The 12928-nt window shown below is 38.6% G+C and overlaps 1 protein-coding gene across 1 annotated transcript in view; it reads left to right on the top strand.

Moving 5' to 3' along the window:
* LOC136866940 (zinc finger protein 782-like) overlaps nt 1-12928 on the top strand; it is a 105525-nt gene that overhangs the window by 41098 nt on the left and 51499 nt on the right. Inside the window, exon 3 of the mRNA XM_068226951.1 lies at nt 3353-3435. Coding sequence (XP_068083052.1) covers nt 3353-3435 — 83 coding nt within the window. The remainder of the gene's footprint in view (nt 1-3352; nt 3436-12928) is intronic.

Genomic DNA, 12928 nt, shown 5'->3' with positions numbered 1-12928 from the left:
AATAGCTTGGTCCAATCAACATTATCAAATGCCTTTTCTAGATCTATGAATGCCATGTACATGGGCTTGTCCTTCTTGATTTGATCCTCTAAGATCAGACGTAAAGTCAGGATTGCTTCACGTGTTCCTACATTTCTTCTGAAGCCAAATTGATCTTCTCCCAACTCAGCTTCAATTTGTTTTTCCATTCTTCTGTAAATAATACATGTTAAAATTTTGCAGACATGAGATACTAAACTAATGGTGCAGTAATTTTCACACCTGTCAGCACCGGCTTTCTTGGGAATAGGTATAACAACATTCTTCTGAAAATCGGATGGGACTTCTCCTGTCTCATACATCTTGCAGACTAAATGAAATAACCTTGTCATGCTGGTTTCTCCTAAGGCAGTCAGTAATTCAGAGGGAATGCCATCAATTCCATGTGCCTTGCTCCTATTGAGGTCACTCACAGCTCTGTCAAACTCTGACCTCAAAATTGGGTCTCCCATTTCATCAGCATCAAGAGCCTCTTCATGTTCCAGAACCAAATTATCTACATCTTTACCTTCATACAACTGTTGGATATGTTCCTGCCATCTTTCTGATTTGTCTTCTTTCCCTAGAAGTGGCTTTCCATCTGAGCTCTTAATATTCATACACTTAGATTTCCTTTCTTCAAAGGTTTCCTTGATTTTCCTGTATGCAGCATCTACCTTTCCCAGGACCATACAGCCTTCGACATCCTTGCACTTCTCCTTCAGCCATTCTTCCTTAGCTACCTTGCACTTTCTGTCCACTTGATTCTTTAATCGCTGTATTCTTTTCTGCCCTCTTCATTTCTAGCATTCTTGTATTTTCGTCGTTCATCAATCAGGTCTAGTATCTCCTGAGTTAGCCACTGATTCTTAGTTGATCTTTTCTTCCTTCCTAACATTTATTCAGCAGCCCTACTGACTTCATTGTCCATGACTCTCCACTCTTCCTCTATAGTGTTTCCTTCAGCCTTTACATTTAGTCCTTGTGCAACATGTTCCTTGAAACAATCCCTCACACTCTTTTCTTTCAACTTGTCTAGATCCCATCTTTTTGCATTCTTTCCTTTCTTCAATTTCTTCAATTTCAGATGGCATTTCATGACCAACAAGTTGTGGTCAGAGTCCACGTCTGCTCCTGGGAAAGTTTTGCAATCCAGCACCTGGTTTCTGAATCTCTGCCTAATCATAATGAAGTCTGTTTTTACCGTCCAGTGTCTCCAGGTCTCGTCCACATATACAGCCGTCGTTTGTGGTGTTTGAACCAAGTATTGGCAAGGACTAAATTATGATCAGTGCAGAATTCAACCAGCCGACTTCCTCTTTCGTTCCTTTGCCCCAATCCAAATTCTCCTACTGTACTACCTTCTTTTCCTTGGCCTACCACTGCATTCCAGTCTCCCATCACGATTAGATTCTCGTCACCTTTTACATATTGTATTAAATCTTCTATCTCCTCATATATTCTTTCGATTTCTTCATCATCCGCTGAACTAGTAGGCATATAGACCTGCACTATTGTGGTGGGCATTGGTTTAGTGTCTATCTTGACGACAATAATTCTTTCACTATGCTGGTCATAGTAGCTTACCCGCTGCCCTATATTCTTATTCATTATTAAACCAGCTCCTGCATTTCCCCTGTTTGATTCTGTGTTGATAATTCAGTAGTCGCCTGACCAAAAATCTTGTTCTTCCTGCCAACGTACTTCACTTATACCAACTACATCTAACTTTAGCCTATCCATCTCCCTTTTCAGATTCTCTAACCTACCACAACGATTCAAACTTCTAACATTCCACGCTCCGACTCGCAGAATGTCAGTATCCATGTTCCTGATGATCGCCCCCTCTTGTGTAGTCCCCACCCGGAGATCCGAATGGGGGACTAGTTTACCTCCGGAATATTTTACCCGGGGGGAAGCAATCATTAGTACATCATTCATAGAGAGAGCTGCATGTCCTCGGGAGGTAGTTACTGCTGTAGTTTTCCGTTGCTTTCAGCCATGTAGCAGTATCAACACAACTAAGCCATGTTGAGTATTACTACAAGGCCGTATCAGTCAATCATCTAGACTGCCACCCTTGCAGCTACCGAAAGGCTGCTACCCCCCTTTCGATGAACCATTCGTTAGTCTGGTCTCTCAACAGATACCCATCCGACATGGTTGCACCTGCGGCTCGGCTATCTCCATCATTGGGACACGCAAGCCTCCCCACCGCGGCAAGGTCACGTGGTTTGCAGAGGAGGATACAGAGAATAACTAATCCATTAAAGCTTGGTATTATGCAAGTAGATCCTTACAATTCAGCAAGACATAAACATGCTAAAATATTTCATTACTAGCAAAAAATGCCTTCTGTGTCACCCAAGAGACAACTATTTATGTTTGTAATCTGGCAGAATCTGTGCCTTAGTACTGAAAGCAACAAGTTGAAATATTTACGAACTGTTTTTACAGTAAAAATTATATGTTACCTTGATATGCTATGAAAAAGAATACATTCCTTAAACTAGTAGCCATTATGTTTACATTTCTGGATATATGCGGAACCGAGGGCACGTTACATATTAACTTTCCTAACCTCCATTGTCTTATCCAATAGCAAGTTTCTTTCCAAAGAACAATAAGATAAAATAAGAGAATAAGGAAAGAGAGAGGGGAGGAAGGAATTTCTGAACACTATACATGCTCCAGGTCTCTGGAAAAGCGTCTCAGGTCATAGTTTCAGAAAGTAAATTCACTTCCACTTCAAGATTATGATTAAGACTAGTCCAGGCTAGAACACTAGCTTCACAATACTAACACTTACTCCCATACTCAGCATTCCTGAACTCCATTAAAATGAAATGTAAGAGAAAGTGCCCCTCAGTTTCTCACATTAACTTGACGGAAACATGATGAAGCTCATGAAAGGGAGAACCAGCCCTCTCCACAAATAAATTCCTGACAATGCAGGACGTTGGAAGACAGTGGTGTAAGTTTCCCCGAGCAAATGGGTGCGGAGGCGAGCATATATACGGAAAAGGAGGGGCGAGGGAAAGGTTCTAGACAGTACATTTCATGTGGCATGCCAATATAGCAAGATGGAGAGAGAAGGAGATAAAGAGAAGTGAAGAGAGATTGAATGGGCAAAGATGTAAGTAGGAAAAAACATAGCAAATCAGGAATAGCAAGATTAGAGGGTTTGAAGAATATTTGCAGGTAAGATGCTGCATATGACCTCACAAAAATTACTGTATCCTGTAGAAGTATGGGACACTTTTTAAACACCCTGTATGTTTTTATTCTTGTTACCTCTTTACTTATATTAATTTTCTTTGTTTCTCACTTACAGTCTTCAGCATATATAAAGGATGAACTAATCAAAGAAGAAGAAACAGTTAATCAACTGGTTCCGTGTCTCAAAGAAGAGAACAAGTAAGTACAGTTTCTGTTGTACACCCCTGACCCTACACAGTATGGAACTTGTTTTTCTATTCTCCAGCTCACTTTGGTGAGCAGGGTTAGTGTCATCCTCAGGATCTCAACATTACAGGTTCAAACCTGGATTGTAGAAGGTTGAATTCTACATGTTGTACGATATCATATGCATGACAACGCACAGAGATTTGCTTTACACTGCCATCTGGTGGCTCTACAGTGAAATAGAATGTTGAAATTGACTAGCAGCCAGCCAGATACACTGCAGACTATGGGTAGCGCGTCTCTACCCTGGAGGCTCTATTTTTATATCCGGCCAATTCTAGGCACCGCGTGTTTACATTTGCACAATTCTTTTTAACATATATATGAAACTTACCACCTAAACAAACTGAGATTTATGCATAATGTCTGGATGATACTTAATAACCCCCACAAATTTCATTGTTATAAACCTGATGTATGCGATTTTACAAACTTTTAAACGTAGTGTACCAGGAAAAGTTTTTGGGTAAAGGGCATGAGTAGGACCTCAGGGAGTGGAACTTGGTTTTGGAGCCGATACAGAGTAGGATAGACTCGCAGAGCGAATAATAGATGGTTAAAAATTTTTTTTTTAAACAATTTATTAATTCTTCACCCTGCAATATGATTATTGGACTCAAATCTGGCATTGAAATTAAAAGTTTGAACGTAATCTTCCTGAATTCTGTTCATGAAAATGGAATAAATATCACTGATTCCAAAGTCTTTCATATGTGAGAATATGAGGTATTGGATTTCCACCTAAAGTCTTTCTAAACCTAAGCACACACTTGTAATTGTAAGTTGATATGAGAAATTAAATTTCTGTTAAAAGTTTTCAGTTTTCAGTTTGTAAACCTTGATATATAGCACACTTGAAAAGCCTAAAGTCTTTCTGTGAGATATAAAAATGAAATTAAATTAATCACTTCTGAGAAATTATGAGAACTCTGAAATATGTGTTCACACGCGGCACTGAAGTTTCCACTGTTCAAAATTAATAAAAAAATTTTTAGTCAGTTTGTTACTACTCACTTACTGAAAGAAATGTTGCTACAAAATGTCGAAGGATGGACATCTGGAATGTTCCGTGGAGAATCAGGATCGGCGATGTTCCCTTAACACACCATGTTGACGTTCCCGATGAGGTGATGACGGCTGGAACTGGATCATATAGAATTGCAGCTTGTTAGGGTGATTTTTCGCACACGAAAAATTCACTTAGTGTGAGTAGTTATCACTGACACTGTCATTTACTGTTGAACACTATTTATGGCGTAATTGAATTTCAAGATGTTAAATGAAGAATCACAGTCCTTCCCGTATGAAATACTATTTAAAGTCGTTACTGAAACGTTCATAATTACACAGTTCACACTTGAAAAGGCAAATCATAGTCTATAATCACAGTCTTTGAACACAGTCATTAAGTCACTAAGGATTATTTTCTGCTTATCTTGTTATTATAACGTCATATTACCTCAGAAAAGGTTCTTAGTTTTCACCCAGATTACTACTGTAAGTCGTATACTGATGTGGCGTGAATAAAGAAATACAGTTCAATACTCGAAAAGAAATGAGTTCTGGTGATTCTACACATTAGTTTCTGTAGAAGTTCAATATCATTTGAAGTAACCTAAGTCTACATGTAATGACATATTCTGTGAACGTTAAATATTTGATATTTGCACTTCAATAAGTTCACTCGTATTATATTCTCAAATGTCTTTAGAATTAGACTGTAGTCGCGACGCGATGTACTAAATACAGTGCGACGTCTTTTATAATTCTGTCGGCGACATAACTTCGTGTTCCGGAAATGCGACGGCAAGTACTTTCACCGTGACTGCGCGAACATACTGTACGCGGGTCGGTCTCTCCTCTGTCTCACTCACACACACCTGTATACTCGTCCTTGTACTGGCCTGCTCGCTGGCTAGCCTTGACATATATAGATACCAGCGCTGGGAGGGGTAGCATCTCTTGGCCATGTGACCGTGAGTGCGTAATTTCTTTAGATTTAAATTATTATAACTCAACAACCATGGGATGAATTAATTCGAAATTCACAGGGATTAACTTTTATGACGTCCACTACAATTCAGCGTTTGTCCCGTTGAAATTGGTTAAGGCGTTGAAAAGCTGGCAAAAGAAAATTCTTATCGAGAAATATCTCTAGGGGAGGTGAGCTTCGAGCGACAGGTGACGTCACTTGACTCCGCCTAGTGCACTCGTGGGGTCTGGCACATACTGGAACATTCTTTACATAGATGTTTGTACGTTGGTCGGATCTTTTATGCTGGAATAACGTTTCTTTCGATTGATATGGACCAGGACCTAGGCTTTCCTGGTACAGTAGCGATCGGTGTTTACATGGGACGGACTTCTAACTTCGCATTCCTTTACGTTTTTTCTAAATTCTGTGAATTGTGGTAACTTTTATTAGCAATGTTAATGTATTGTTTACAAGAAGGACAAATGTACATTTTGTGATGAAAAAAAAAAAACAAATGTGCAGGTTGCGTAATGTCTGCGCAATATATTTAAAAGCGATCGTCGCATGTTTACTTGACAGCGTCGCAGGATTACATTCACGAATATGCGCTATGGCGACATGTCATGAGGGGCTAATAAATCTTTAAGTCCGCATCAAATACGTTCATTGAATGATAAAATCTATATTTAATATCGCAGCAAGTAATAATAAATAAGGGGCATGATGGCACAGCGGTTAAACTGCTTGAAACCATCAAGACGGACTGGGTTCGAGTCAGATCAAAAATTAAGATGTATGGCTTTTCAGGCGTTTGCTCTATTACATCTTAATTTTTGATCTGATTTGATATGCTCTATTGGTGGAAAAATATCTAATTCCCTCGATGGGAACTTAGAATTTCCATCTGGGTTCGAGTCTCGATTAATGCATCTGTGATTTTCGACGTGAAAGTCACGTCCGGTGGTTCAGATTTCACGTAAAATATGAGGTTCCTTCGCTTATGATAGTGTGATTATCGGTTATGTAAAACTACAAGCTTCCTTCCTCACAATAATAATAATAATAATAATAATAATAATAATAATAATAATAATAATAATATATAACTACATATACTGTAACGGACATATGGCCTAAGTAAAGTGTTTTTTTTAAATGTCACACATTTCTTTAACATTAATAACAGTGAATGTAAAATGAACTAAAATATTTAAAAATATCTGGACATTCAAAGCTTACTGGCACGTAGCCTACAGTTTGAATGAAAGCTTGATCAGAAAAAAATATAAAATTAAAAAACAATTTATGTTCATTCCGCTTCTGGTATAGACTCATCAAAATACCATTTCCCACGAGTAAAACGAGGCACCGGTAATTTTCTTTCTATTTCACTTTAATTTAATAAGCACTCGTCTTTCGTCGGTGGTTCACAAAGCAGTTTAGCTTCATCGTTGCACTTGCGATAATTGGTTACTTTCAGTTATGGTACAAACATAATACTTGGAATATTTCTTTCCGCTGCATTTTCCAAGGACGAAGACTCCCACTTCAAAAGTTGTATCACGGGGTGGATTTTTGTCATCTGCTTCGATCTTGTAGTCTGGATGTAGAGAGTGTGTGGTAGTTGTTTCTGAATAATAATATTTTCTTGCCTGAACTATGTATTTTTTTTTATGGCTCCACATAGTGAATATCATGTGTTCCTGGTACTGCACAGACATCGGCGAAGCAGCTTTTCAGAAGGGGTGTACTCCTTTCAACATCTTCAGAAGGAACAAATATAACATTTGTGTTTGCTGAATTTCTTTTCGCTACTTCCACGATATCGTGCACGTTTATAAGATCTCTTTTTTGCACGTAGAGCAACAGTCAAATTATATTTTAGTGTTCCGCCAACACCGTCAACAGCACCTTTCCCGTGACCGGACGAAAAATAATTCTAAGTTACGTTCATTCCAAAAGTTTCCTGAAAAAAGTTAGGTTTGCAAGCATAAACCTTTGCTTGAACTGACTCGCTGCCCCGTCCAAAAAGATAAACACTTGTGATTTCTGTTATAAACACTTGTGATTATCCGTAATAGTCCTACTCTGCTTAAAAATGAGTGCATGGCATATTTGTCATGCTCCCCATGGTCAGACGTAATCGCATGAAGCATGATTTCCTCCCGCAAACCACGCAACAGCAGTAAATATCGTAATATGTCAGTGATGCCTATAACAACTCTGAATTTCATCTTGTGGAAGAATAGTGAAATTCTCCGCGAAATCCACTTGCAAAACCATTGAACTTTCAGTCGTTTGTTTTTTCTGCACTTCGAACATTTTGCTTTGCATTCTTTTAATAAATGTGTGTTTCATGAACAAGGGACACGATTTTACTAGTTTATCAAAACACTCTTGAACTATGTCAGATTCTTGAATTCGAGATACATGATTTTCATCATCACTTTGCCACTGGTACCACTCAATTTCTTCTCCACTATTCCTGTACACATGGCTCCATGCGACGGGGAACTCCTCGGCCACCCGCTCGCGAGAACGTTGTAAACACGCGACGTATTTTACTATCGGCTTCGTATGAATCCATTTGAAATTGTAAAGGAATGATATAGGAGTTTGAAAGGGTGTACAGTATTGGCTTTGCATACCAAATTTTAATCAAATTGAGCCACGCACTTTTCGTCTACAGAAACTTTTATACCTTTTGCGTCGCGTGTTTACACGGCCTGCAGCAATAAATTTGTTGCCTTATTATGCCTTATATAAACTGTTAATAACCAAAATAAGTACTTTACTACGAAGAGAAAGAGCATTAGAATTAACATTTACCATCATTATTTTGATACCTTTTCATCATAATAAACTGTAATTCATAAAACATTGAGAAATATCAAATGAATTATGACTGCACATAAAGGTTCAATTAACCACACAATTAAAAATTGAAAGACATCAATAAATGAATACATATCATAAAATTAATAAAATTTAATGTTTTATCTATCATAAAAACCAATTGTTGAGTTTTATTTTAAACTTTACTTTTTTCCTTCTTGGGTTGACAATTCTCTGGAATCGGCCATCCGGGTCAATTGAGAGATATTATGATTCAAGAGCTTGTTCAATTTCCACTCAACCTAACAATTTAACAATCCGAGGTTGAGGTGGCGGACCCAGTATTGAAAACCAAGAATAATGACCGTGATGATTAACCGCATTGAGCCGGTGTCAGCTTGTAATCTGGAAATTTTCTGGCTGGTAAACTGTCGCTCGATAGGCCAAGGTACACCCCTCAGTTATTTAAACATAAGAGTTTCATTTTTGGTCCGTATTGAACTGAGAATGGAAGATAGGAAAAACTAGAAAGGTTCCACCTTTTCAATACAAAAATGTTATAGGTTTATTTATAACATGTATTTGCACTTGGGACTAGTTTCGACGCTGTGTTGGCGTCATCATCAGCCAAAAGCTCATTTTTAATATGCATTACGATGCATTTGTTTCTACATTCGGCCCTGTTTTCATCTCCTCGTAAGATGTGTATTGTTTAATGTAACACCTTGTGTTAAAAATTGGGTTAAATGAAGGAGTTATATCATGTTCATAATCATGCTTTCACGTCTCTGCACAATATTTAAAATGAAATTTACCGTTGGTCTTTATAGCTATTGTTGAAAGTGAAGGAGAATTTCCTGTTGTATATGTTTATCAGGAACTCAAGGGAGACTTCATTAGCTAGTCGGAACATAGAAAAAATGATGAACTCTTCTCAGAAGAACTCTTAAGGTTTCACTTTACTTTTTCCTGCCTGCTGGCTCTTCGGAATTGTATGCGCGTGTGTTTTGTATTCAGGAATCATTCAAGACGAATATTTTCACACTGCAAGACGTGTGGTTAAGACTATTTTTAATATGTATAACTTTCCCTGTTTTTATCTCCTTGTAAGATGTATATTGTTTAATTTCCTGTTGTGTATGTTTATCAGGAACTCAAACGAGACTTCATTAGTTAGTCGGAACATTGAAAGTATGATGAACTCTTCTCAGAAGAACTCTTACCGTTGGTCTTTATAGCTATTGTTGAGAGTGAAGGAGAATTTCCTGTTGTGTTTATCAGGAACTCAAGGGAGACATAGAAAAATGATGAACTCTTCTCAGAAGATCTCTTAAGGTTTCACTTTACTTTGTCCTGCCTGCTGGCTCTTCAGAAATGTGTGCGCGTGTGTTTTATACTCAGGAATCATTCAAGAAGAATATTTTCGCACTGCAAGATGTGTGGTTAAGGTTATTTTTTAACATGTATAACTTTTGCTTTCTCAACGATTCATTTGTTTCTATATTCATCCATGTTTTTTATCTCCTTGCAAGATTTGTATTGTTTAATGTAACACCTTGTGTAATATGAATGCCTACACACTGGCCTATTTTCCCATTTTTTGGCTGATGATGACGCCAACACAGCGTCGAAACTAGTCCCAAGTGCAAATACATGTTATAAATAAACCTATAACATTTTTGTATTGAAAAGGTGGAACCTTTCTAGTTTTTCCTATCTTACACCCCTCAGTGTTGTAGTAATAGGGAGTTTGATTTTTTTATGTGGGGACTCAGTCCAAAATAGAAACAATTTTGGCAATTAATGTAACTGCACCTTCTACAACCTGCTGTTATGATATTCAGTTGCCAAAAATTTCATTCGTAATATTCAAGGGTTCACTTACTGATTCCATGCAGTTGGGCTGTTGTTGATAATTGAAAACAGATAATTGACTGACATCTGATGTTGCTACCTACATATACTTTGTCTTACATATGAGAAGATCATGCATCAGGGGTTTGCCTATAATACGAGGCATGTTAATGGTTGAATGGGGCTGAATCTGCAGCAGTTACCACATTTCTTTGCATAATTATTACTCTTGCATAATTTACACATCCCAGTATTTTTGGGTCCAAATTGGGGAAAAAGAAATGTTCACGTATTTGACGGCCCCACTTCTTCGAACATCCATCATGCAGCTTGTATGCGTTTTGAAATAAAGGTCTCAACTATTCAGGTAGTAGCAGCCTTCCCAGTGCAAAACTGGGCATTCCAAATACTTGGCAATATGCTGTTATCAGCTGGTAGAAAAAACCACTGCACTAGCAAAGTGAGTGAATCAGCGCAGAAGTGATTAGTGATGCTCTATTGCAGTCTGGCGCAAACATATTTTACGAGTGTTTCGGGAATGGGACATGCATTTTCTTTGATCTCAGTATTGTTTGTTTGTTAGTCCACAGTGAGCAAGAATTTGAGTAATACTGCATCATATAAACTCTTGCTGATCAATTGTGCCGAAACATACAGGCATAGGGCAGCAGGCCTCAAGTATTCTGTGTCGGAATGCAACGTGCGCTACCGCAGTAGCAGAGAAGTGCACTTCAAGCGACCAACAAGTCTCGCAAAGTATTTTGCGGAACAAAAGACTGCAAATTTCCAAAAGTAGAGGAGGATCTGTTTAAATATGGTTTTGTTACACAACGTTGGATATGCTGTTTCTCATGAAATGCTGTATTTTTAAGGACAAGAAATAGCTACTGCACATGGCATCAGTATGTTGGACTTGAAAGTTAACCGAGGCGGGATGATTACTTTTATGAAGAGAAATGGCCTTTCTCCTCAAATAACAATTTTATGCTAAAAATCCCTAATGATTTCAACGAAAAAGTAATTTATTTTCATCGCCTTATCATAGAGAAGCGTAAAGTGAAGAAATAGGAACCAGAGGTCAGACACCATTCAGTTTCCATTTGCCACAAAGTCAAATAATCTATAAAAAGGTGATATTGAATGTTCTCAAACGCATTATAGGAAGCGAAAAGCAGTGATGTACTGCAGTGCATGCTGTAACAGATGATGGCAGAAAGCTTGCAACTCATGTTTTTCTAAAACAAAAAGCAATACCTGAAGTAAAATTTCCGTGAGTGATCCTCGTTTGTATCCAAAGAAAAAAGGATGGAGGGACACGCGACTCGTACAAGATTAGATACGAACAGTTTGGGGAAGATAGCTGGGAATGTGGGAAAGATATTCACTGCCTGAAAAGTCTTGCAACATCCTCAGGGACGAAGCATTGTGAGAGGTGGTTCATCATTGCAGGAGTATTCAGACAAGACGCAGTAAATAGTGCCCAAACAGTCTGACTGCAAATGATCACAAGTGGCATCTGCGATAGACTTTCCCAAACTTCTTGCACCATTTGTTGCAATTGTTTTATCAGGCTCTGGAGGACGTGTAAGTTCCCGCTACATCATGTCACATACGTGTTCAATTGACAACAGATCTAGTGATCTTACTGGCCAGGGCAGTTGTATACAACGTAGAGCATGTTGCATCGCAACAGCTGTATGTCGACATTCTTTGTCCTGCTGAAAAATCACCCCAACTTCCTGTTGAATAAATGGCAGTAGGACCGGGATAACAACCTGTGGAATATAGCGGACAGTGGTAACACCAACTGTGATCGCCCCCTACACCATGAAACCTCGGGTGGGACCTTGGTGTCATGAGTGAATGCGCAGCTCTACGCCATGCACGTACACGTCCACCATTTGCGTACTGATAGAAACTACTTTTGTAACTGTTGACAACATTGCACTTCAATACGGAACAAAAATGAAATTTATAGCTTATAACTGAAGACAACAGTCGACAGTTCTTTGTTGTATGTTAATTTCTTCGCAGGAAGCAAAATGTTAATTTATATTTGTGTATTATAATAGTTATTTTTATGTACGGCAGGATAGCATAGTGCCGTAGTAATTTGTTTCAGTCTCTTTTTTCATTTATTCAGCATGTTATATATTTTTATGTTAATTATGTATTTCACTGGTTAAGTGTAAGACAGGGACACGTGTCCCTAACTTTGCCAGTTAAAATAAATCATGTCTATCTATCTATCTTTCACAACACCAGAGTAGCCATGTTTGGCAGTGTCGTGTTGTCAGCAATGCCCTGGCCAGAGGCACACGTGATTGTAATCCTACTACAAGAAAATGGCTTCTAATGCTCCTTTGTGACATAGCAGATGCAGCATGTGACTGGATTTAGTTCCTGAATGATGTTCGGTCAGTCACTGCTGCTTGCAGAATGCATTGATCTTGAAGTGTGCCTGTACCACGCAGATGTCCAGAGCGTGGTCTGTGGGTTTGGGAATGTTCCACAGATTACTTCTGACAGCAGTGATACACCAGCGATGCTTTGTGTCCAACATGTGCAGCAATTAGTCAATATGTCCACCCAGCTTTCGGCAGGCCCGCTATGCGACCCCATTCAAATGGCTGCAGTTGTTCAACAGGATCTCTTACTCGTCGGCGGGTCATGGTTGTACCCTGAAATGAATGCTGCAAACACTGTTCTGTCTAACTGACAGGCGTCCTTACCACCATTTTATTCCCGATGTCCGTGACAAATGAATCACGATGCGCATAT

Source organism: Anabrus simplex, chromosome 3, assembly GCF_040414725.1.
Source record: "Anabrus simplex isolate iqAnaSimp1 chromosome 3, ASM4041472v1, whole genome shotgun sequence".
Classification (NCBI taxonomy): Eukaryota; Metazoa; Arthropoda; class Insecta; order Orthoptera; family Tettigoniidae; genus Anabrus; species Anabrus simplex.
The sequence above is the reverse complement of the archived record's forward strand: the minus strand, read 5'-3'. Positions and strand labels throughout refer to the sequence as shown.